The 27,632-nt window shown below is 36.4% G+C and overlaps 1 protein-coding gene across 1 annotated transcript in view; it reads right to left on the bottom strand.

Annotated features, from left to right (window-relative positions):
• LOC101897187 (sodium-dependent dopamine transporter) overlaps positions 1–27,632 on the bottom strand; it is a 57,019-nt gene that overhangs the window by 7,465 nt on the left and 21,922 nt on the right. Inside the window, exon 2 of the mRNA XM_059120050.1 lies at positions 20,418–20,627. Coding sequence (XP_058976033.1) covers positions 20,418–20,627 — 210 coding nt within the window. The remainder of the gene's footprint in view (positions 1–20,417; positions 20,628–27,632) is intronic.

Genomic DNA, 27,632 nt, shown 5'->3' with positions numbered 1-27,632 from the left:
ACAAAGTATATATATTTCTTGATCAGCATAAAATTCTATGTCGATTAAGCAATGTCTGTCCGTCTGTGGAAATCACTCTAGCTTCCGAACGAAATGAAGTAAGTTGATAAAAATTTATTCAAGTGTGTATTATGTCTGCAGGACTTTTGGTATTGAAAATGGATTCTGCAGGTCCACATCTTCGTATAGCCCCCATAGAACGGTACCTTCCGATATTCGGTATTTTGATGATTTTAGCGACATTATTAACCGATTAAATTTGGTATGTGAAGTTCGTAATGGATACTGCAGCATAAGACAGAAAATGGGACATGTAGGTCAACGTCTTCGTATAGCCCCCATATAACGGTACCTCCCGATATTTGGTATTTTTATGATTTTAGCGACATTTTTTACCGGAATTATTTCAAATTTTGTATTTGAAGTTCGTAGTGGAAACTACAGACTTTGCTAGAAAATTGTCTGTGCACTTCCACGTCTTAAAACCCCCATGGTACCTCTCTATATTCAGTATTTTGATGGTTTTAGCTACATTATAAAAAGATTTTTTTCAAGTTTCGTATTTGAATATTGTAATAACTTATGACAAAGTTGCTTATGCAGGTCCACGTTGTCGTATAGACCCTAATATACGGCTACATTCGGTATTTTTAAGATTTTATCAGAATTTTTAACGGATTTTATTTTTTTTTTTGAAAATTGTCAAATTTGTACCAAATGGTGGAGGGTATTCAAAGTTTGGCCCGGTCGAACTTAAGGGCTAAGTACATAAGAGGCTTGAAGTCATGGCTAGGCATATTTTGTGACTTTTCACAAAGCGATTACAGAGCCCTTACAGATTTTTTACTTGTTTTCTTTTCATTCAATAAAAATAAAAAAATTTGTAAAAATTATGGCGTTTGACTTTGTTGCGGTTTTTTTTTATTTCACTCTTTTTTTGCATCCATATTATTTATTTTTTGATAATTTTTCTATTTATTCCAAATATTCCTATTATTATTCATTTGACAACATCTCATTGTCAAAATGTATATTTTTAAATCCATTGTATATACACAAATCAGAGATGGAAACCTTTTTTCCATCCCGTGAAATTTGACGAATGACTTTACTTTCTTAATTTTATCATGGTTTAACCCTTAAGAAAATATAAAAAATTCATCTTCCAGAAATTTTGAATAAATATCTGTTTCTATGTGCCAAGGAATGTCGAAAAAAAATATTTTTTTTCTTATTTTTTTTTAATACTCCATTCGCCATACGTAAATATTTTAGGTAAGAAATTAATTTTTATTTCAAAAATGGAAGCAATGGAGAATATCTCTATTGTTTTGTCATGGTTTCGATGGGAAAAATGCAAAAAAAAGCCCTTCTGACATACAATATTTAACTCAATTAATCACTTGAACAATTATGTATGGCCATTGGCCTAAAGACTGAAGCAGTGAAAATGACAAAGTAATTTCCGTTAATATCCGATTGAAAATGAAAAGTTATTATGCGGTTCACACATCCATCCGCCACTCACACCATCCAACCAACCACCATAACGTGGTAATACTTTTGACATTTTAACACCTCCTTGCGACAGCTTTACTTCTTTCAATGCACACGGAGAATAATAATGGAGAGAGAGAAACAACAACAACAACAAGAACAGTGAAATTTAATGCTTTTTTAAATCACATTATTATTAGCATGTCCATATAATTGTGTTGAAGGCCATGGTGACAATGAATGGGGGTGGTGGGCTGTCAGATGTAAATGACATAAAGGATGTGAGAGTATGAATGATAAGGATGCCTGGAATGCCTTGTATGCGAATAAGAATTTTCCTCACTTATTGGTGGCTGTGGGCACGGATGCCTAGACGGGGGGAGGGCGAGTATATACCCCCAACAATATTGAGAACCTAAAATTCTATTATAAATAAATCTAATTTTCGTTGTTTCAAAAACGCCAACAGCAGCAGCAAAAGCAACAACAATATGTACCTACTCTAGGAAAAAAGCTCTCCATCCTTAAATGACATTTTGTATTCATATGCTCGAGCATGGATGTATGAGAAAGGTACTTGTACGGACTTTATGTAAGTGGTTTGAGTGAGTTCATTTAAGTGTTTCGAGGAAGGTTGGGCAATTGTGAGCAGAAAAAAAAAATAAAGAGAGCTTCTAGTAGAAATGATTTGGAAGAGCTCAGGGCAGGACAAGGGCCAGTCTAATTTCTCTTAGTATTTTAAATCAACAACAAATAAATGTAAAAATATTATTCATTCATGAGTTTTGCCTTGTTAAGGCGAAGATCATATGTTTTATGATTTAAGTGTTTGTTTTCTCTTTCGAGACGAGCTTAATGATCTGAAATTTGCAGTGAAAAGGAAAGCCAGATAGACACTATCACACACTCACCACTATGCGACGCGTTTCGCCGTTGGTTAAGCGGCTCATCAGGCATATTTGATGTGGATGATGGCTTACAAGGGCCGTTCTCTGGAAAGTAGTATATATTTCGAACTTATTGCAAATTAGCATATGCGAATTATACACTAGAAACTCTCCAGGTTCGACTCAAGTTCTATTGGCAGATCTTTTTTCACAGCAACGTTTTGTTTTTTGTAGTGATGGATTTTTTGTCCACAACAACTACATTGCTTCCAATGCATACACTTGTTTTAGTGCTGCTTTAGGAAGACGGGAACCGCGGACCTCTGTGTGCAGCCAACTAGAAGTTGCCGTCTCTACGTTCAGAACCATTAACCCGTCTTCCTAAAGCAGCACTAAAACAAGTGTATGCATTGGAAGCAATGTAGTTGTTGTGGACAAAAAATCCATCACTACAAAAAACAAAACGTTGCTGTGAAAAAAGATCTGCCAATAGAACTTGAGTCGAACCTGGAGAGTTTCTAGTGTATAATTCGCATATGCTAATTTGCAATAAGTTCGAAATATATACTACTTTCCAGAGAACGGCCCTTGTAAGCCATCATCCACATCAAATATGCCTGATGAGCCGCTTAACCAACGGCGAAACGCGTCGCATAGTGGTGAGTGTGTGATAGTGTCTATCTGGCTTTCCTTTTCACTGCAAATTTCAGATCATTAAGCTCGTCTCGAAAGAGAAAACAAACACTTAAATTATTCATTCATGTTTATACAACTAGATCCTGCGATTTCATTCTTCTAGTTCCGTTACAGTACGTTCACATATACAGGGTGAAATAAAAAACGGCAACAAGTTCCAACGCCATACTTTCATTTTTTTTTAATTTTATTGAATGAGAGCAAAAAATGTCGGAAATAGTATCAAATTTTAGAATAAGTTTAGATTTGTCGAATTGGTCACCTTTGACATGAATTATGGCCTTCAAACAGCCAATGAAAGCGTCACACGCTGTCCGAATGTTGCTCTGCGGTATATTGGCCCATTCCCAGCGAAGCGGAGCTTTCCAAAATACTCCAGACACAATAGTACAACGGATTGGTATCCGGAGATTTTGGGGGCCATTGTGGGCTGGAAATGAAGTGGGGAACCTAATTTTGTAACCGTTCTTGGGTGGCGCGTGCTGAGTCCTGCAGGAAAGTCTAATGTCCGGGGCCAAAAGGTTAGCGTGCCCAAGGCTTTAATACATCCTCCAGATTATTTTCGCGATAATATTCGGCATGTATATTGATGTCACGGTCGATTAATACGAGCGAAGCGGACCATCGGCTGTTATGGCGGCCAACACCATCACCATGGTCGGCGCTTGAGTTCTAGTGGCCAATCGAAGGTGTACATTTTCAGCTGACCTCTTTGGCAAGTAAACACGATATTTTTGTTTGATTACAAACTGCTGGACAACGAATGTTTTCTCATCGGGGAAAATCAATATTTCAATATTTGCCGAATGGAATGTTGCGATATGTTCAGCTCACGAGCCATTTTTCGTCGCTTCTTTACTTTTCGAGACGAGTGGTTTAGAAATGACAGCGGTCTGAAGTTGGATGCAGTTTTTTCATCTCACCCTGTACATGGGTTGGTTTCATATTTTTTTTTCAAAGTTTTTTAATTTCGAAATAAATTCAAAAATAATTTTTTACATTATTCAAAATTAAAACACGACTGAAAAAACTGTGTATATATTTTGACATTGGTCTCTCTCTCATGTAAGTTATTGTACGATGTTCCAACGGAACTATTTTGCGAGAGGAATGGTCGGAACTATGTCCTTTTTCCACCATAGTATGGAGGGTTATTATGTTTGTCATTCCGTTTGTAACACCTCGAAATATACATTTTAGACCCCATATATATTCTTGATCAGCATAAAATTCTACGATTTCCGTCCGTCTGTCTGTCCGTCTGTGGAAATCACTCTAGCTTTTCAACGAATTAAAGTGGATTGATAAAAATTTAAATGTATATTATGTCTGCAGGACTTTTGGTATTGAAAGTGGGCCATGTAGGTCCACGTTTTGGTATAGCCCTCATATAACGGTACCTTCTGATATTCAGTTTTTTGATGATTTTATTCACCGGAATTGTTTCAAATTTGGTATTTGTAGTTCGAAATGGATACTACAGCCTAAGACAGAAAATTGTCTGTGCAGGTCCACGTCTTCGTATAGCCCCAATATGACGGTACCTCCTTATATTCGGAATTTTGATGATTTTAGCTACATTATTCACCGAAATTTTTTATTCAAGTTTAGCATTTGAATATTGTAATGTCTTATGACAAATGTTACCTATGCAGATCCATGTCGTCGTAAAGACCCTAATATTCGGTATTTTTTAGATTTTAACAGAATTTTTAACGGATTTTATTGTTTTTGAGAATTTCTAAATTCGTTACAAGTGGTGGAGGGTATCCAAAGTTCGGTCCGGCCGAACTTACTGCTTTTTAACTTGTTCTTTTATACTTTTTACCCCTTCTTATTTCCGGCCTTCTCTAAATGGCCATATTGGGTGTCGAATGTCCGCATCATTTTGAAGTCTATTCTAATTCGACTTCTGAAGCTGATAATCAAATCCAGTGAGATCCTAACAAATATAATCCTAATATAATCAAGTTAAAAGTTTTTGTTTAATTACACTGGATTTGATTTCTAATACGGCTCTACTTTTCTGCCAGTTACAACGTTCAGGATAAAAAATGTTCTTTGATTTGGTTTGGACTCCAGAGAGAGTAATTTGTCTATATCCACAGCTTCCCTAGGCAATTCAGCAGTTGGCCTGAACAGGTTTACTTGGGTCGATTTTTGACCTACACTCCTTTGTTCTTTTCCGGAGAAGCAGACGATGAATTAAGCCAGTCAAAAAAACCTTTTATGTATTCTCATCTTTACTGTTCCCACTTTAAGCTCAGATCACATTTTGAACAATTTTGGACATAACTGAACATTTTCTAATCACCCCTCGAATAATTTCACTTTAAAGAGTTAAAAGTTTGTATGAACAGCATTTAACCCGTCCGTCTGCTTACATTCATACCTACCATGCCATAGCATTGTATTTGTCTTCATACACAACCGACTTTTGTTCAAATTTCTGAGACTCAGTTGTCAGAGGCAAAAAAAAGAAGAAGGCACTTTGCCTCTTCAAAAGCAAAAGGATGTGTCAATAACACAAAGCTATTAGCAAACGATGATGGCTGGTACACGATGTTGACGACAATTAATGTAAAAGCAGTGACGGTAAACTTCAAATACATCCTGGTAAATGCTGACAATTATATTATGTACCTTTGGGACCATGGTAGAAGAATATGGGTAGATGCATCAACGCTTGGGAACATTGATATGTCAACATTTTTAAAATTGATTTTTCATAAATCAGCAGATTTTTATATATTTTCTTATACAACATCAATCGGAGGTTATTGGAATATGCGTTTTTTCAAAAATTTTTACAAATTTGAATAATTTTTCATTCAAAAATTTTCAATTGCAACATTTGTTTGACAGTTCATTGTCCCAGCAGCTGTGTCGATGCGTCTACATGCATTCTTCTACCATGTTAGGGATATTATCACCTTTGACAGTTGTGAGATGTATGGTTGAACTTAAATCGGGCCTAGTCCAGATTTTTTTGGATTTTATCCAATGTGGATGTAATTCGGAATTTCGAAGTTACTCTGGGAAGAATAATTCATTGGACGAATTGTAATGTTTTGGTATAGGCAAATGGGATTGGTCAAAGGCAATATTGTAATAGTTTAAAGAAAGTAACCTCATGCAATCTCTGGTAGAATCGTATCGTTTTATCTCTCAAAAGATACTAATAGTACGTTTATATATATGAGGGTTAACCCACTGGATTTGGATTTAAATTTTCATATCCATTACTTTTACTTCAAATAAATCCTCTCAAAGAAGGTTAACCCTACAAAAAGTTCTAACGTAAACATGGCATAAGTCATTTATCCAGTTCCATAGTTTCTTTTAATTAAGTCTATCATTATTTGAAATTCGGTAACCTTCTTTATTCTAGCATGCATTTGAAACAAAAAAGGATAAAACCAGTAAAGAAAGTCCTAAAGTTGGGCGGGGCCGATTTTATGATACCCTACACCACTTTGCTAATTTAGTTGAGCTCCACTTAATAATTAAAAGTTTTTACGGGAGAATTCAATCATACACGCTCTCATTATAATTATAATTTAAAATTCAAAGGACCAAATATGCCAAAGCATTTGTATCTTTTAAATTCGGACTTGTATTGCCCATTTGGTGCAAAATTAATTTGAAATCAGATAAAGATATATATGGGAACTATATCCAAATCTGAACCGATCTCGATAAAATTTGGCAAAGATATTTTTGAGCTGTATATGATATATTTCCCTGAATATCGTTGTTACGGAGTGCATATTACGGCTGTAGGTAACAAATACAACAAATCGGATGAACAATATATATGGGAGCTATAGCTATATCTGAACCGATCTTCACCAAATGTGTCATACTACCTTCTAGACTAAATTCGGTCGTATGTGCCGAATTCCATCCCATTTGGGCAAATATTAGACGTTTGGTGCACAATAAAAGGTAAATCGGACGAAGTTATATATGGTATGGTATATAAGGTATTTCTGAGCTGCATTTGATATATTTCCCCAAATATTGTTGTTACAGAGTGCATATTACGGCTGCGGAGGACAAAAATAACAAATCGGATGAACAATATATATGGGATCTATAGCTATATCTGAACCGATTTCGATCAAATTTGGCATACTTATTTTCAGGCCAAATTTGGTTGTATGTGCAAAATTGCATACTATTCGGGCTGATATTACACGTTTGGTGCACAATAAAAGGCAAATCGGACGAAGATATATATGGGAGCTATATCTAAATTTTTACCGATTATCTCCAATTTCAATAGGGTTCGTCCTTGGGCCAAACAAATGTTGTTTGCAAAGTTTCATCTCAATCGGATAATAAATGCGACCTGCATTTTGTTCACAAGAATACATGGACAGACGGACAGACGGACTGACATGCATAAATCAACTCAGAAAGTGATTCTATGCAGATCATCAAAAGGAACTATGGGTCTATCTCGTTTCCTTTTGCCTGTTACAAACAAATGCACAAAGACATAATACCCTGACCACCTTGTAGTGTAGGATATAAAAAGTATAACATCATAGGAGAAGGCGATGCTACTACTGTTCACATAATCGACCCTCTACAAGGACATTGTGCAGCTGTTGAGGTGTTGCCATTTATACAACATTGAGAGGGAAATTATTAAAACGAAAGATATAAGTATGGACTTACATCCGCCACAGATACATACATGCAGAAGTGTTTAATGACAACTAAACACAATTAAACTAATTATTATGACGTCACATCGAAATAATTAAATTGACATTTCTTTTGAAACAATGAAGGGTGCTGATAAAAAAATGGAATATATTTTTCCTTACACCAACAATTGTTTGTTAAAATCTAGACACACAATACAGGGTGAGATGAAAAAATTGCAACTAACTTCAGACTGCTGTCACTTCTAGGCCACTCGTCCGACAGCTGTTAAAATTATTCCAGTAACAGCTCATTATTTTGTTTACAAGCGCATTTTGGTGATAATTTTCCCGAAAGAAGGTTATTCGTGATGGAATTCAAGCGTGATAGTGTGATTTCTTTATATTTGGCTGGAAAACCACAAGTGGCTATCGTTAGAGCACTCCAGCATTTAAATGTGAATAAATCTTTTGTGTCTCGTACCATCGCTTGTTACCGTGATACTGGTAGCGTAGCTCGACGTCAAGGTAGTGAACGAAAGAAAAAAGCAAAATCAGCAGAAATGGTTCGAAAAGTAAAGAAGCGACTTGATCGAAACCCGCGTCGCAGTGGCCGAATAATGGCTCGTGAGCTGAACATATCGCAATATTCCATTCGGCAAATATTGAAAAATGAGCTCGGGGTAAAGCCTTTGAAATTACAACAAAGCAAGAACTTACACCTCAACAGAAAGAAAATAGACTTACAAAAGAGTCGCTTCGGTAAACCAAAAGTGGTGAACTGCCGAATTTGGTTTTCTCCGATGAGAAAAAATTCGTGGTCCAGCAGTAAGTAAACAAGGCTATAATTTGCTCCAAATTTGACTAATACGAACAAATCTGAACTTATTCCTTAATTTCATGCAATTTCCGATATTTTTTTTTGCATCCATTCAATAAAATTTTAAAAAAAATGTAAAAATTATGGCGTTTTACTTTGTTGCAGTTTTTTTTATCTCACCCTGTAGTTTGCTTTCCGCATTCGCGAATTGTCGAAAGGTTACGGATAGTGGAACGCCTAATAGATGTATAGGGTAGTTGCGAGTCAAATATTCAATCCAGGACAGCTCCGCTGTTTCAAGGGAGAGAGTCTCGGAGCAAATATCCGCATACCATTGATCCTTGGACTCGTTGAGGCGAAGCTGCTGGCGCCCAAACTAAACAGTGAACGACGTGGTCCACCGTTGTCAAGTTCTTGCCAGGATACTATGGTGGTCCTCGTCACCTTCACAGTCTCTATTTTTTATGAAACATGTTGAAAAATATCAGTCGGTTTTGCCGACAGATGTATGCCCTCAGCCAATGTTGGATTATTTAAATATATTTCGACTTCTGTTATGAAGGGGTTCGCAGATATCTATCAACTACACAACAGATCTTATAAAGATGATAGATATCTGTATGTGTGAAATTTTAAGAGAACCGGAGCTTATTTCGTTTTTTTGAGCGTTTGGTTTTTGAAAATATTGAATCCTATGTTGGGGAAGTACCAGAGATCTTATGTTGATGGACATATTAAGATGTGCAAAGTCTAAATGGAATCGGATGTTAATTCCTCGTTTTAGGAGTTTTATGGATATTCAAAATGTTGTTGTTGATGTTGGGGAGATACCAGAAGGTGTGGACCGCACCTGACCTAGCACTGATGCAAATATTAGAATTTGCATAGTTTGAGCAAAATCGGATTATACTCGATCTAAGTTTGATAATAATATTACGAAGTACCAAGTTTGAACCAAATTGAATACCCCTTAAAGAGTTTTCGTTCACCCAGCCTGCAGACAGACAGAGAGACGGACGAAAGGACATATCTAGATTGACTCCAAATATCCTGTAACGGATTTGTCCCGACGAGGCTTTTTCAAACGAGATACTATTCGGAAAAAAACCTTTTTCCTCAAATATGGTGGTGGTAGGCAATATTCTTCAGCAAAATGTAATCTTTTATATCCTCGAAGTTTTGCATTCTTCATTAGGTTGTCCTAGGCACATAAAAGAAAAATTCAACGGCAAAGCCTTTGAAGATAAATATAGCCTCAGTAATAATCATAATTAAATGTTTTCTCATTTAAAATCGCATTAACATGCATTACCAGCCTCGTCCCCCGCCAACAGGCAAAACCAGTTTTTAATTGACCTAATTTGAAAGCTTTTAAGAGAACAGGAATAACTAATACCCTCCCGATCCCTTTTCTCCATCCACAAAAGCACTTAGCAATCGGATTTCGACAAAATTAATGTCGAATATTGTTCAGAAAAAAATTATACGTTTGAGTGTTTTTTCGTCTTTCTCACTTTTTTCGACTCTATGCAGTCATGGCGCCCAACCACAAACTCGAAGTTTATAGAATCAAAAATACAATTGAAATTCATTGAGTCGTATAATATTTCAATTTCCATTGTGCAAGAAAAAGTATAGCAACAAAAAGAAAAAAACAAAAACAATAAAAAATATGATTTATAGATTTTATTTCACTTAAGCCATGGCAAGGAGAGGAGAACGATAGTCAACCATTGTCATAATTCGTTGAATGTTAAACGAAGCAAGGATTTTTCCATCACGGTTTTTAGGAATGAATAAGGCAACAGGTTAAAGGAAACAATACGGGTGTTAAAAAAGGGAATAGGAATTGATAGTCGATTTTATTTAAGCAATTCGAATTGGCTGCTGAAATCCACTCGACATAGTAAGTGTAAACGTGCTATATAACAAATCAAGTTGTGCTTTCATGCCAAATGTGAGAGGTAATTTATCGTAATATTTTGAAGACATAAAAAACACATTTTTATACCCTCAGCCACATGGCTAGAGAGGGTATACATCATTTGATACGGCCAAAACGTGCCTAAACGAAAAAACGGTTTTAGACCCTAGGTCTCTTTGGACCACATCCGTTTCAGGATATTTGGAGTCGATCTAGCGATGTTCGTCTGGCTGGCTGGTGCGAACGATAACTCTAAGAAGAGGGTATCCGATTTGGTCCAAACTTGGTACATCGTAATATTATTACCAAACTAAGATCGAGTTCCGAGAAAGCCAACAAAAGGTCGACATTTTCAAAAAATATATTTTACTGTACAGAAGGAGAAAGATAATCCGAATTTTGCTCCAACTTTGCAAATCCTCATATTTGCATCGGTGTTAGGTCAAGTGCGATTCATTCCATCAAGTACCTCGTCAACATTTTGAATAAATATAACTCTTATAAAATGTGATGTCTTCAAATTACACACATCAAAATATTTTTATTAACCAAAAGTCTGGTGTAAAGATGGAATATATCGGTCCACTCCTTCTAGTACCTCCTCCCACACAAAGGGTCAAAATTTTGAATATCCATGAAGCTCATAAAACGCGAAATTAACATCCGAATCCATTTGGACTTGGTGCATCTCAATATTTCTATCATTACAAGATTTGTTATAAATATGGTAGAGATCGGATCATTCCCACAAAGTACCTCACCCACAAAGGGTCCAAACTTTGAATAACCAAAACGAGCATAAAATTCGAAATAAGCATCCAGATCACATCAAATATCACACATACAAACATTTTTGCTAACACAAGATCTGCTGGGAAGATGGTACATATCGGTCCACTCCTTCTGGTACCTCCCACACAAAGGGTCAACATTTTCAATATCTATAAAGCTCATAAAACGCGAAATTAACATCCGATTCCATTCAGACGCGGTACATCTCAATATTTCTATCAACACAGGATCTGTTATAAAGAGGGTGGGAATTGGACCATTCCTTCTGGTACCTCCTCCACAAAGGATCAAAGTTTCGAATACCAAAACGATTATTAAATCCGAAATAAGCATCCGGTTCACTTTATATTTTACATACCCCATTATTTCTACTAATACAAGATCTGCTGTGAAGATGGGATATATCGGTCTATTCCTTCTGGTACCCCTCCCAAAAAAAGGTCAACATTTTGATCCAGGAAGCTTATAAAACGCGAAATGAACATACGATTCCATTCAGATTTAGCAAATCAATTTCTATCAACACAATATTTGTTATAAAGATGGTAGAGATCGGACCATTTCTTCTGGTACCTCCCTAACAAAGGTATCCGGAGATTTTTGTGGCCATTGTGCGCTGGAAATGAAGTGAGGAACCTCATTTTGTAACCATTCTTGGGTGGCGCGTGCTGAGTGCGATAGTTCTGAGTCCAAGGTCTGCGGCCAAATGTTCTGCGCGCCCAAGGCTTTAATACACCCTGTAGAATATTTTCGCGATAACATTCGGCATTTATTCTGATGCCAAGGTCGATTAATACGAGCGAAGAGCGACTATCGGCTGTTATTGCGGCCCACACAAACACAATGGTCGGCGCTTGAGTTCTGTTGGCCAACGAAGGTGCACATTTTCAGCTGACCTCTCTGGCAAGTAAACACGATCATTTTGATTGTTTGCAAACTGCTGGACAACGAATGTTGTTTCATCGGAGAAACCCAAATTCGGCAGTTCACCAATTGCGGCCAAGCGAAGCCACTCTTAAGTTCTTGCACTTTTTGGAATTTCAATGTCTTTAGCCCGAGCTCATTTTTCAATATTTGCCGAATGAAATATTGCGATATGTTCAGCTCACGAGCCATTTTTTTGCAACTGCGACGCGGGTTTCGATCAAGTCGCTTCTTTACTTTTCGAACCATTTCTGCTGATGTTGCTGTTTTCTTCCATCCACTTCCTTGACGTCGGAGTACGCTACCAGTATCACGGTAACGAGCGATGGTACGAGACACAAAACGATAGCCACTTGTGGGTTTCCAGCCAAATACAAAGAAATTAAACTATCACGCTTAAATTCCATCACGAATAACTTTCTTTCTGGAAAGTTCTCACCAAAATGTTTTTGTACCCTCATAAACAATATAATGAGCTGTCACTGGAATAATTTTAACAGCTGTCGGACAAGTGGCTTAGAAATGACAACAGTCTGAAGTTTTTCATATCACCTTGTATAACTCCTATAAAATGTGATGTAAAAGTCAGACTGTCTTCAAATGACACACATAACAATATTTGCATTGACCCAAGGTCTGGTGTGAAGATGGAATATATCTGTCCATTCGTTCTGGTACCCCACTCACAAAGGGTCACATTTTTTAATATTTTTATACCCTAACCACATAGTGGAAAGGGTATTATGTCTTTGTGCATTTGTTTGTAACTTGGAGAAGGAAGCGAGATATACCCATAGTTACTTTTAAGGATTTCCATAGAATCACTTTCTGAGTTGAATTATGCATGTCAGTCCGTCCGTCCGTTTGTCCATGTATTCTTGTGAACAAAATTCTGGTCGCATTTATTACCCGATTGAGGTGAAATTTTCCAAACAACATTTGTTTGGCCCAAGGACTAACCCTCTTAAAATTGGAGATAATCGGTAAAAATTTAGATATAGCTCCCATATATATCTTCGTCCGATTTGCCTTTTTTTGTGCACCAAACGTGTAATATCAGCCCAAACAGTATGGAATTTTGCACATACAACCAAATTAGGCCTGAAAATAAGTATGCCAAATTTGATCGAAATCGGTTCAGATATAGCTCTCGTATATATTGTTCATCCGATTTGTTATTTTTGTCCTCCGCGGCCGTAATATGCACTCTGTAACAAGAATATTTGGGGAAATATATCAAATGCAGCTCAGAAATACCTTTGCTAAATTTTATCGAGATCGTTTCAGATTTGGATATAGCTCCCATATATATCTTCGTCCGATTTACCTTTTATTGTACACCAAACGTCTAATATTTGCCCAAATGGGATGGAATTTGGCACATGCGACCGAATTGAGTCTAGAAGCTAGTATGCCAAATTTGATGAAGATCGGTTCAGATATAGCTATAGTTCTCATATATATTATTCATCCGATTTTTTGTATTTGTTACCCACAGCCGTAATATGCACTCCGTAACAATGATATTCAGGGAAATATATCAAATACAGCTCAGAAATATCTTTGCCAATTTAAATCGAGATCGGTTCAGATTTGGATATAGCTCTCATATAAAGCTTTATCTGATTTCAACTTAATTGTGCACCAAATGGGCAATACAAGTCCGATTTTAAAATATACAAATGCTTCGGCATATTTAGTCCTTTGAACTCTAAATTATAATTATAATCATAGGGAGATGATTGAATTCTCCCATAAAAACTTTTAATTGTTATGTGGCGCTCTACTAAATTAGCAAAGTGGTGTAGGGTGTCATAAAGTCGCCCCGATCGACTTTAGGATTTTCTTTACTGGTTCTCTATCATAACTTGCAAAACAAGTCAGCGACTCTTTACAACTTCCCATATCTAAAAATTTCTCTCAACCTGAAACCTGAGATTAATATATAATTTATTATGGAATGGAATATATGATTTACGATTGGATATAAATGTTCGATTTCTGTTCATCTGTATTAGATGAGGTATAAAAATGAAATACTTCGGTCAACTATATCTGGTACCTCACGCACATTTGAACATTTTCACTTATTTCATAAAAAGTGAAGGAAGTATCGAACCTGACATGTCTCAAAATTTATATCATATTTATTTAGGTCCGATGCGAAATGAACAATATTGGTCCATTCCTTCGGAACCTACTCCATGGAGTATGAATAAGTCCTAACATATAAAAATAATCGAACCTTGGCTGAGGGTATACATCTGCCGGCAAAATCAACTGATACTTTTTAACTTGGTTCTATCAACAATTGTTTTGGCCCTATATAATAACTTCGGCCAAACGTTCCAAAAAAAAGTTCATTTTACCTACCACACAGGACCATAGCCCATACATCATCACCAACTTATGTTTTTTTTTATGATTATTATGATTCCTTGTGGTTAAGTGCTTTCAATTTGACAAACCTAATCCAAAATCATTGTGTAAATTCCCCTTCATATCCTTGCACTCACACAAATACCAATAAGTACTTCATCATCTCTGGAGCTATGCCGGGGATTTGAAAATTGTCATAGCTTGCCTTGCTATTGTACTTTGATTCACATTTAATGCGATTTGGTATCGTTGTCATGACATATGTCATACCACCAATCCCTGCCAGCCAGCCAGCCACCCTCACTCACTCACTCCATTCAATTCCAATTCACCTTTTTCCTTTTCCCCTCCTCCCTTCGGCGAGAGCATAAAATCATCTTTTGAGGGTGAAATGAAGTGATGCTAACAACTTTAACAAAAGGATTTCATACTCCACTCCATTTCGCATTATTTTTCTGACATTGGTGACATTTTATTGCCCTCAGCAAAAAACAAAAAAAAAAAAAAAGAAACGAAACGAAAGAAAATAGAATAAAAAGTGGAAAAATATGAGTGAATAGAAAGCATTAGCTTAAAAGCGTGCGATTAATACAATTGCCTGTGATTTCCAAGTCCATATTTTTCATTGTTTTTTTTTTCTTTTTTTGCTTTGGCGAATAATGTTCACGTTCCACTTCGTGATGGGCCATAGAAAGTTATTATGATTTATTTTGTGGAAAGCGGGGAAGGGAGATGTACGAGATGGCATAAAAAGGGATACTAATGCGTTAGAATCCTTAGAAAAGCAACAAGTAATAAATGGTTGTAACGTCAGATATGGAGGAGTTAAGGAAGCCTACAATGCTCTCCTACAAGGAGGGAACTGAAATCCAAACAGTACATCTACGATTTGGTGACTTTATGGAAGGAAACTACTCTCTAAGAACACTCCAGGCAATAGCAAATGGGGGTTTCGGTGCTAATAAAATAGTATCAGTCGAGTTTGCCGACAGATGTAAACCCCCAGCCTTGAGTTATGATTATTCAAACTGTTGATCATTTATGGGGGAGGTTACGAAGCGGTTGGTCAATATTGACCAATTCGTATCTGACCTACGACTCATATAAATATTACAATGTTACAGATTTGGATTATATCGACTACTTCCTACACCTTATATGAGATATGTACAAATTTATAGAAAATGTGGCTATAAGCGTGAGGTAACAGATATAGTCGACCGAAGAATTCCGCTTTCATACTTCATCTAATACAGATAAAAATATTGGTATGGGCAAAATTGTTGGAAAATCGAACATTTATATCCAATTTTATGCGAAATCATAAATTTTGATAAATCACATATTCATCTCAGGTTTCTGGTTGAGAGAAATATTTACGAGTGGATATAGCCAGCTGTAAAGAATCGCTGATTTGTTTCACAAGTTATGGCAGATAAGAATAATGAAAATTGTGACTCTTTGTGGGTTAGATGGTACCTAACTCAGAAAGAAACCAGTAAAGAAAGTCCTAAAGTCGAGCGGGTCCGATTTTATGGTACCCTACACCACTTTGCTAATTTAGTTGAGCTCCACCAAATAATTAAAAGTTTTTATGGGAGAATTCAATCATACACCCTATGATTATAATTATAATTTACAATTCAAAAGACTAAATATGCCGAAGCATTTGTATCTTTTAAATTCGGACTTGTATTGCCCATTTGGTGCAAAATAATTTGAAATCTGATAAACATATATATGGGAGCTATATCCAAATCTGAACCGTTCTCGATAACATTTGGCAAAGATATTTCTGAGCTGCATTTGATATATTTCCCTGAATATCGTTGTTAGGGAGTGCATATTTCGGCTGTGGGTAACATATACAACAAATAGGATTGAAAATATATATGGGAGCTGTAGCTATTTCTGAACCGATCTTCACCAAATTTGACATACTAGCTTCTAGACTAAATTCGGCCGTATGTGCCGAATTCCATCCGATTTGGGCAAATATTAGACGTTTGGTGCACAATAAAAGGTAAATTGGACGAAGTTATATATGGGAGCTATATCCAAATCTGAACCGATCTCGATAAAATTTAGCAAATTTATTTCTGAGCTGTATTTGATATATTTTCCCTAATATCGTTGTTACAGAGTGCATATTACGGCTGCGGAGGACAAAAATAACAAATCGGGCGAACAATATATATGGGAGCTACAGCTATATCTGACCCTTTGTGAGGTGGGTACTCGATGGAGTGGACCGATATTATAAATTTCGCACCTGACCTAGCACTGGTGCAAATATTAGGATTTGCAAAGTTGGAGCAAAATCGGATTATCCTGTCTGTTTCTGTGCAGTAATTTTTTTCTTTGGAAATTTCGACCTTTTGTGGGGTGGACCAATATTGCCCATCTCCGAACTCGATCTAAGTTTGATAATAACATTACGATGTACCAAGTTTGTACCAAATCGGATACTTCATTTGAGGGTTATCGTGCGCACCAACCAGAAAGACGAACGGACAGAATTTGTATAAAAAAGTGTTGTTGTGGGTCATAATGAAATATGGCGAAACATTTTATAGATCCACGTTTTTGTATAGCCCCATATAACGGTACCTCCCGAAATTCGATATTTTGATGATTTTTGACACATTTTTTCAAGGATTTGTCTGAAAATTGGTATTTGTAGGATATAATGGGTTCTAACTCGTGTGGTGAGACATTGTAGGTATAGTTCCACGTTTTGATATAGCCCCGATACAAGGGTACTTCCCGATATTCGATATTTTGATGATTTTTGACACATTTTCCCACGAATTCGTCTAAAAATTGATATTTGTATGTCGTAATGGGTTCTAGCTCGTATGGCGAAACATTGTATGTATAGGTCCATTTTTTGGTAGAGATCCCATATAACGGTAACTCACGCTATTCGATATTTTGATGATCGTTGCCATATTTTTTCATGGATTTGTCGAAAAATTGTTATTTGTAGGTCATAATGAGTTCTAGCTCGTGTGGCGAAATATTGCATGTATAGTTCTTCGTTTTGGTGTGGCTCCCATACAAGGGTACCTCCCGATATTAGGTTTTTGATGATTTTTGTCAATTTTTTTCACGGATTCGTCTAAAAATTTGTTTTTGTGGTTCATAATGGGTTCTAGCTCCGGTGGCGAAACATTGTATGTATGGGTCCACATTTCGGTATAGCCTCAAATACCTGTACCTCCAGATATTCGGTGTTTTGATGATTTTTAAAAAAATTGTTTAAGGGATTTGTCCAGAATTCGGTATTTGTAGTTCATAATGGGTAGGTCCACGTTTTGGTAAATCCCCCATATAACGGTACCTGCCGATATTCGATATTTTGATAAAAATTGGTACTTTTAGTTCATAATGGGTTCTAGCCCGGTGGCAGAACATTAAATATTTCGTTCCATGTTATCCTATAGCGCACATGTTTCCTTTATCCTTAGGTGAAGGGTATTAAAAGTTCGCCACGGCCGAACTTAATGTTTTTACTTGTTTATATTTCTGTTGTAATTATACCCTACAACACTATGTATTGGGGGTATTATAAGTTTGATTGGGCCAAAAATTATGTAACACCTCGAAATATTGGTTTCCCACATAGGAAAGTATATATGGGTCTTCCTAGCTCGCCGAGCTGAGTCGATCTAGCTATGTATGTCCGTCCGTCCGTCCGTCTGACCGTCTGTCCATGTTAATTTGTAATCAAGCTACAGGTCGCAATTATGAACCGATCCTCAAATTTGAAATTGAAAATGGAGGTGGGGTTAGGGAGAGAATAGAACCCTATTGTTTTTGGAGATGATCGCACGATATTTAGGGGTTGAAATGGACCAAAAATAGAAAATTTTCCTGATTTTGCAGTTGCTCTATAGGTCATAATTATGAATCAATCGACGCGAAAATGTACATAGAGTTAGAGTTTTGGAGTGGACAGAAACCTACCAATTTGGGAGGCCATCGGACAATACTTTTCAACCCCAGCCATATCACAACTACATTAAAATATCACTTGTGACCATTACAGTGATGCTAATAGCTAATAAATCGGATTTATAGCGAAATAGGTACAATATATATGTAAAAGAATTGATCTTATTTATTCTGCTTATACATTAAGAACCGCTGGGCCGATTTCCACAATTCCCATCAATTCGGAATGGTCTTTTGCCAGAAAAGCAGAAAATCTAAGAAAATCGCGGAAAAATATACCAATAAGAAAGTTCATATATTTTTTGTTCCATTTTTTTCAATTCTTGTCATATTTTTTATCGCATGCGATTTTTTCAATTTGAGTTACAATTTTGAATTTTAAATTTTCTAAATGTTTACCCATTTCAACACTACGTTTTGAGGGTATTATATGCATGTCGTATTTATCGTCCGATCCTCACGAAATTTGGCATTGAGTAGGGTTAGGGTCAGAATTAAAGCCTATTGTTCTTAAGATGTACATTTAGACGTGCAAATGGACTAAAAAATTGATTTTTTCTAATTTTGTAGTCGCTCTATAGGCCACAATTGAAACTAATCGACACGGAATTTCGCATCGGAAGAGAGTTAAGGACAGGGAAGAAGTCTAGCATTTTGGATGACCATTGGAGTACATTTAGCTGTAAAATGGACCACAACTTTCACAAATTTTGCCAAATTCTCCGGGCCAAAAAACTAAGGGTAACCTCTGGGCTGGGCTTTTTGACATTATTTCAAAAACGAAATCTTCTAAAATGGATTTGGATATAAGGGGACCTGAACATATTGTAGTGTTGCAGGGTATCACATGGTCGGCCCCGCAACTCTATAGCCTTTGCTTACTTGTTTAGTCTATAATTTATATAAGTTTGAAAATTTTTCCACTTATAGTTTAGTTATCAGTGTCGAGAATTGAAAAAATGCAAGAAAAATGAAGGTTCCCTCTAAGACACCAATAGATAAAAGTCCTTCGATTAACCTCCCATAGCTAGAAGATCTTCTGTTGCATTTTATCTAGGTCTTCTGTGAACCGAATAACTTCTCCTCAGCCTTCTGTGTAACCTCTGTGAATAAAGACCCAATAGACGAAACTTACTTTAATGCAACATTTGTCAATCAGAAAACCCTCCTTCAAAATTGTAACGGATTAAGAAAAAGAAACGAAACAATAAATTGTTAATTATTTCTCCACTTAAGATTGTTAAGAAGTCCCCATTTAAGGGGTCCATATAATCCCGCAATGCCACAATACAACTAACAATGGTTTTAACATTTATACATGTGTCCTGTGTGTACATTTGGCATTGGCCAAGTTCCGTACTTCATCGCATTACCACTACCATTACAATCCAACAACAAGGACAACAATAGAATCAAAAACAGAAAGTTTTATGTGCAACAGGATAAAGGAATGTTCATGGCAGAGAACTAAGAAAAAAAAATAAAAACCAAGGAAATTCTTGTGGTTAATTGCTATGTTTCTTCTCCTTAGGAAAGTGTAAGGAAGGGGAGGAAATTATGGTGGGGTAGCAGTGAATTGTGGCATTAAGCTGACTGACAAGTGCTTCAAATTAGCCATGGCCACAGCTTAAATACTTAGACGAGTTTAAGTGTTTCACTTCATCTTCTTGTTCTTCTGTTGCTGCTGCTGCTGTTGTATCGGCTTTGTCACAATTACTGTTGCAATTGCTGGCTTTTAATCTCAGGGACATTGTTGCCAAGGGAATTTTTAATAACGAGGACTTAATGTGGCATTTGTGAGTACGTACCTACATATGTTTGGCTGTGTGTGTGTATGTGTGTTCATTTGTGTGAAGTGAAAATAAGAGTTGCATTTTGTGACTTACCTCCGCCATTTTTGTAGCACAAATATGGAAACCGCCAGACGTTTGCTAAATCCACAGCGAATCCTATAACGGATAATAAGAAATCGACTTTGCCGCTCCATGTTTCACGTTCATCGGGACTATCGCTGATGTCACGTGGCGTTGTGGTCTTAGCTGTTTGTCTGTTAGGTGACATCGCCAAGGCGATGCCGTTTTCTTCGTCTTCTAAATCTGCAAAAAAAAAAAAAAAAGGAATGAAAATAGGCATTTCAAAAGAATTGAAAAATAAGGTCATTCTGTAAATATTGGAAACCTAATAAGAATGGTACTTTTGTAGAACACTCATTAAATATGGGTCTAACACGGCGTTACCTAAAATTCGAGGTAACGTACAGCCCTCTTATAATTATGGTACCTCCCTATATTCGGCATTTTGATGGTTTTAGTCATATTTTCCACGGATTTGTCCATAAATTGGTATTTGTCTACAAATACTTATACAAATACGTTATTGGTTCTAGCTCCGGTGGAGGAACATTGTATATATAGACTCACGTTTTCGTATAGCCCCCATATAAGGGTACTTCACGATATTCGGTATTTTGTTGACTTTTTTTCTTAAAAAGGGTATTTGCAGTTCGTAAAGGGTTTTAGCTCCGATGGAGGAACATTTTACATATAGATGCACGTTTTCGTATAGCCCCCGTATAACGGTAGTTCCCGATATTTAGAATTTTCATGATTTTATCGACATTATTTACCGGAATTATTTCAAATTTCATAATTACAGTTTTTAATGGGTATTACAGCCTATGACAACAATTTTTGTATTCAGGTCAATGGGGGCTATACGAACCCCATATAATGGTACCTCCCGATATTCGGTATTTTGATAATTTTAGCGAGATTATTCACCAGAATTGTTTCAAATTTGGTATTTGAAGTTCGTAATAGATGCTACAGCCTATGACAGAAATTTGTCGGTGCAGGTCCACGTCTTCGTATAGCCCCCGTATAACCTGCCTATATTCGGTATTTTGATGATTTTAGCGGCATTATTCTCCGGAATTATTTTAAACTTGGTATTTGAGATTCGTAATGGATACTACAGCCTATGACAGAAAATTGTCTGTGCAGGTCCACGTCTTCGTATAGCCCCCATACAACGGTACCTCCCGATATTCGGTATTTTGATGATTTTAGCGGCATTATTCACCGGAATTATTTCAAATTCGGTATTTGAAATTCGTAATTGATACTACATCCTATGACAGAAAATTGTCTGTGCAGGTCCACATATTCGTATAGCCCCCATATAACGGTACCTCTCTGTATTCCGTATTTTGATGAATTTAGCGTCATTATTCTCCGAAATTGTTTCAAATTACGTATTTAAAGTTCGTTATGGGATCTACAGTCTGTGACAGAAAATTGTCTATGCAGGTCGAGGTCTTCGTATAGGTTCCACATACCAGCACCTCCCTATATTCGGTATTTTGACGAGTTTAGGTACAATACCCACCGAAATTGTTTGAGATATCGTATTTGACGTTAGTAAGGGATGCTATAGCCTGTGACAGAAAATTGTCTATGCTGGTCCAGGTCTTCGCACGGATCCGATATAACCGTACCTCCCTATATACGATATTTTCATGATTTTAGCTACATTATTCACCGTTTATTTCAAGTTTCGAATTTGAATATGGCAATGGCTAATGGCAAACAAAGCCTATGTAGGTCCACGTCATATAGACACCAATATAACGGCTATATTCGGTATTTTTAAAATGTTAACAGAATTTAAAAATGGCGGAGGGTATTCAAAGTTCGGCCCGGCCAAAATTACTGCATATTAACTTGTTTTTATTTTCAGATTATTATAGTATGTTGATATTACAACTTTCAGATAAAAATATGTTTGGAATATTCGCACATGAAACTTTTTTATAAAGAAGTCAAAAAAACGTTTTATGTATTCTCACCTCTATGTATATATTAGATGGGAACACGTTTTCTATTCCGATATACTTTTTCAAGGAAAATTACGGCCTCAAGGAGTTGAGATAAAAATCGGGGTCTTAATATTTTTTTAATATTATGTGATATCACCTAACATCAGATCACTCCTCATTGTCTAAAAATACCAAAACAGATATTTTTTTATTTGATGCTATTTTTACACTTTTGGTATAGAAAATAAACAATACTGGCAATTGTTTAATTTCAATACAAAACATGTAAAAATGTCATATAAAACAATAAAAATATATAAAATACCCCTTCCCCAACTTACCCCGCACACACATTCCATCACCCACAACATTCTATTGTCAACATTTGTAAAGATTCGAAAAAAAATGTAAAATTCATAGCAGGCCGAATGAAATGTTACCTACTTTACTTAACCTTTTGATGTCAAAACCGCATCCAACACCAACTCCAACAACTTGACCATTGGTTAAACATTTGTCTGTAATGGACAGGTTGTTGTTTTAAATATAGGCATATTCATAGACATGGATAGACACCCATTTACAATGGCTCGCTCATTGACAGAATAGCAGCAGTACTTGAAAATCTGTTACGGAAATCCCAGAAAACGTCATCGCTTTTGTACCTGTTGTGGTGTGAATGTAGGCAAGTAATACTGTGAAGTTTGGGATGTTTTGGCAATAGAGCAGAGACTGAGGGAGGAAGAGAGTGTGGGATAGAATCAACCAATATTGACCATCTGTCTGTCTGTTCGTTAAACATTCTATTTTTTTAATGAATGTCCGCGACAATTTCGCTGTTTGTATTTCTGAACACCCAGTTTCGGTGACCATGCTTAGGAATTGAAAATATCAAAATGCAAATGATTTAAACTAGTTGAACAAGTTTCTGGCATTAAAAAGAGTTGTTGTTGTTGTTGTTGCCGTTGACTTGTTCTAGTTATACATACTGCCACAAACAGAGCTGGACCAGAACTAAAATATCTTTAGAATGCTTTCATATTCATATGAGTTTGTTAGGGTGGAATTGGTCAACAATTAAGCCGATTCGTTCGTAAATATAAAACATGGTATTATTAACAAGTTAAAAAGTAGTAAGTTCGGCCGGGCCGAACTTTTAATATCCTCCACCATTTGGAACGAATTTGGAAATAAAATCCTTAAAAAATTCTGTTAAAATTTTAAAAATACCGAATATAGCCGACGTGGACCTACATGGGCGTTGTTTGTCATAAGTCATTACCATATTCTAATTCGAAACATAAAATAAACTGTGAATAATGTAGCTAATATAATAAATCAAAATATCGTATATAGGGAGGTAGCGTTATATCGGAGCTGTGCGAAGACCTGAACCAGCATAGACAATTTTCTGCCATAGGCTGTAGCATCCATTTTGATTTGATGATCAACAACAATTTCGGTGGGTATTGTACCTAAACTTGTCAAAATACCGAATATAGGGAGGTACTGGTATGTGAGACCTATACAAAGACCTCGACCTGCATTGACAATTTTCTGTTACAGCCTGTAGCATCCATTACGAACTTCAAATGCCAAATTTGAAACAATTCCGGAGAATAATGACGCTAAAATCATCAAAATACGGAATACAGGGAGGTACCGTTATATGGTGGCTATACGAATACGTGGACCTGCACAGACAATTTTCTGTCTTAGGTGGTAGTATCCATTTTGAACTTCAAATGCCAAATTTGAAACAATTCCAGTGAATAATGTCGCTAAAATCATCAAAATACCGTTTATCGGGAGGTACCGTTGTATGGGGGCTATACGTAGACGTGGACCTGCACAGACAATTTTCTGTCTTAGGCTGTAGTATCCATTTCGAACTTCATATGCCAAATTGGAAACAATTCCGGTGAATAGTGTCGCTAAAATCATCAAAATACCGAATATCAGGAGGTACCGTTATATGGGGGCTATACAAAGACGTGGACCTGCACAGACAATTTTCTGTCTTAAGCGGTAGTATCCATTACGAACTTCAAATACCAAATTTGAAACAATTCTGGTGAATTATGTCGCAAAGATCATCAAAATACCGAATATCGGGAGGTACCATTATATGGGGGATATACGAAAACGTGGACCTACATGGTCCATTTACGAACTTAACCTGCCTGCTGGAAAAATAAACATGTGTGCAAAATGTAAGCCATCTATCTCAATTCGTTCGAAACATAGCGTGATTACAACAGACAGACGGACAGACAGACAGACGGACATGGCTAAATCGACTTAGAATTTTACGCTGATCAAGAATATATATACTTTGTTGGGTCTCACATGAGTATTTCGAGGAGTTACAAAGGGAATGACAAACTTAATATACCCTCCATAGTACAGGGTTGCCCATATTCGACGGACCCATGACTCTTTGGGCCCATTCCAATCGACGAGGCTTGTCCGCAGGCAACATTCTTTGCGTCAATTAAATTTTGTACGGGAACAAATGCAAATCAATGCGAATAATCCGTTGTAAAGTGGACCGAGCCATGCCCAACTGCTGAGAACGCCGTTTTTGGGATGTTCTTGGGGACCTCTCAACACTGGCTCGTACGGCAGCGATATTCTCGGCCGATCGCCTTGGTCGACTTTTATATGGCCTCTTCGGATTAGGAAGAGCCTTACCAGTCGAAAATTTTTCGTATAAACGCTTAATGGTGTTCTTAGAAGGCGCACTTTTCACATTTTTCAATGTTTTAAAAGCACGTTGAGTTTTCACAATTGACTTCTTCTGTTGAATGTAAATTTCAACTATTTCAGAGCGCTCGCGTGGCGTGTATTGGTTCATGGTAAAAATCTGCTTGGACTGACGCTTCAAACGCGGTATGTCATTAAGCGATGTGACATCTCTGTCAAAAGTTATGGCGTTGCCAGATGGGTCCGTCGAATATGGGCAACCCTGTAAAATAGTACCAGTCGGTTTTGCCGACAGATTTATACCCCCGCCTTGAGTTATGATTATTCAAACTGCTAACCCTTAAAGGGGGAGGTTTCGATGCAGTTGGCCAATATTGACCAAAATTGATAAAAATATTACAATACAATATTCCCAATGAGATATTTGCAGATTTTTGGAAAATGTGGAAATATGCGTGAGGTAACAGATATAGCGGACCGAAGTATTCCATTTTTATACGTCGCAAGTTATTACAGATGTAAGCAGTGGAAATTGCGTGAGGTACCAGAAGGGGTTAGCAGATATATATCATCTTCACAACAGATCTTGCGTTAGTAAAAATATTCAAATTTTGTACCCATTGTGGGGGAGATACCAGAAGGAGTGAACCGATATATTCCATCTTCACACCAGACCTTGGGTTAATAAAAATATTGTACTGTGTGTAATTTGAAGAACCGGATGCTTATTTCGGATTCCATGATCAATTTGGTCATTCCAAACTTTGACTCTTTGTGGGGGAGGTACCAGAAGGAATGGTTCGATCTCTACCATTTTTGTAACAGATATTGTGTTGACGGAAATATGGAGATGTGCTTAGTCTGAATGGAATCGGATGTATGAATTTTATGAGCCTCATGAATATTCAAAATTTTGACCCTTTATGGAGGAGGTACCAGAAGGAGTATACAGATATATTCCATCTTCACACCATATCTTGGGTCAATAAAAATATTTCGATGTGCATAATTTAAAGACAATCGAACACTTAAATCACAGTTTATAGGAGTTATAATTATTCAAAAAGTTTACCCTTTTGTGCGGGAGGTAAAGTAAATATTAGGATTTGCAAAGTTGGAGCAAAATCGGCTTATCCTTTCCATTTCTGTGGAGTAAATTATAAGTTTTGAAAATGTCGACATTTTGTGGGTTAGGTACCAGAAGGAGTGGACCGATATTGCCAATCTTCGAACTCTATCTAAGTTTGACAATAATATTACAATGTACCAAGTTTGGATCAAATCGGATACTCCCTTCGAGAGTTATCGTGCGCACCAGCCAGCCGGCAGACAGACGGACTGACGGACATCGCTATATCGACTCCAAATGTCCTGAAACGGGTTTTGGTCCAAAGAGACCTAGGGTCTAAAACCGTTCGACTAGGCACGTTTTGGCCGTATCAAATGATATGTACCCTCTGTAGCCATATTGCTGAGGGTATAAAAATGCAATCCTTATTTCAAATGAGGTTACCCTCATGGTAAAAGAATACAAGTAGTCGCATCGACACAGCTGCTGGGACAATGAACTGTCAAACCAATTTTGGTATTGAAATATTTAAATGAAAAATTGTTTAAATTTGTAAAAATTGTTAAAAAAAAAATCATATCATAACAACCTCCGCTTGGCGTCGTGTAGGGAAACATGTACAAATCTACTTAATTTTGAAGAAACATTTAAAAATGTTGACATATCAATGGTCCCAAGAGTTGTTGCAGCTACTTGATTTCTTCTACCATGGTTACCCTCTTAATTCTACCAATGTTTCGGTTTGATTATATTGCGGTCGCTGACGAGTTAAATGTTTTAAATGCATAAACATTACCTTCAACATTATTTTTCAAATCAATCATATCCATCCCAAAGATGGTTCATTGTATTCATTATTTTCAATATTAATTTCTTAATATCCAAAACAAATGAATTGGCTGAATACGAAATTGAAAGTTGAAGGTCTCATTGTCAAAAATAATAATTGAACACTTAAAAGCTGCAATAAATGCGATATTAATAATGCTTCAAATAGTTACTGAATTTTGAGAAATAATTTGTTTTGAAATTAATAACCGGTTTTTGATAGAATCAATATTCTGAATTTCAATAAGTGGAAGTGTGCAAAAGAAAAAGTAAATGGGAATAGGTAAATAAATGAAACTAAAAGCAATTATTGCAAATGCAGTAATACTGTTATGAAGGTAAATACAAACCTTTAAATATTGTCATAATCTGAATGGTGTTAACTAATATTTTTTTATTTAATAGAAAAGTTAAGAAAACAAGCCGCACTTCCTCATTTACTTTCATCGCAGTTCAAAAAAATTTCGGCAAGTCACTCATTTTCATATGTCAAGTGTTTATTTACGTTTTTAAGCGAGAAACACTGTGCAACAAACCAAAAGTATTCAATATAAAGTGAAAAACAAATAAAACAAACATTAATTGAAACAAGTAAAAAAGCTGTAAGTTCGGCCGGGCCGAACTTTGAATACCCTCCACCATTTGGAACGAATTAAAAAATATTCAAAAAAGTAAAATCCA

This window comes from Musca domestica, unplaced genomic scaffold (assembly GCF_030504385.1).
Source record: "Musca domestica strain aabys unplaced genomic scaffold, Musca_domestica.polishedcontigs.V.1.1 16, whole genome shotgun sequence".
NCBI lineage: Eukaryota > Metazoa > Arthropoda > Insecta > Diptera > Muscidae > Musca > Musca domestica.
Note: the sequence above shows the minus strand (reverse complement) of the source record. Positions and strands in the feature narration are given on the sequence as shown.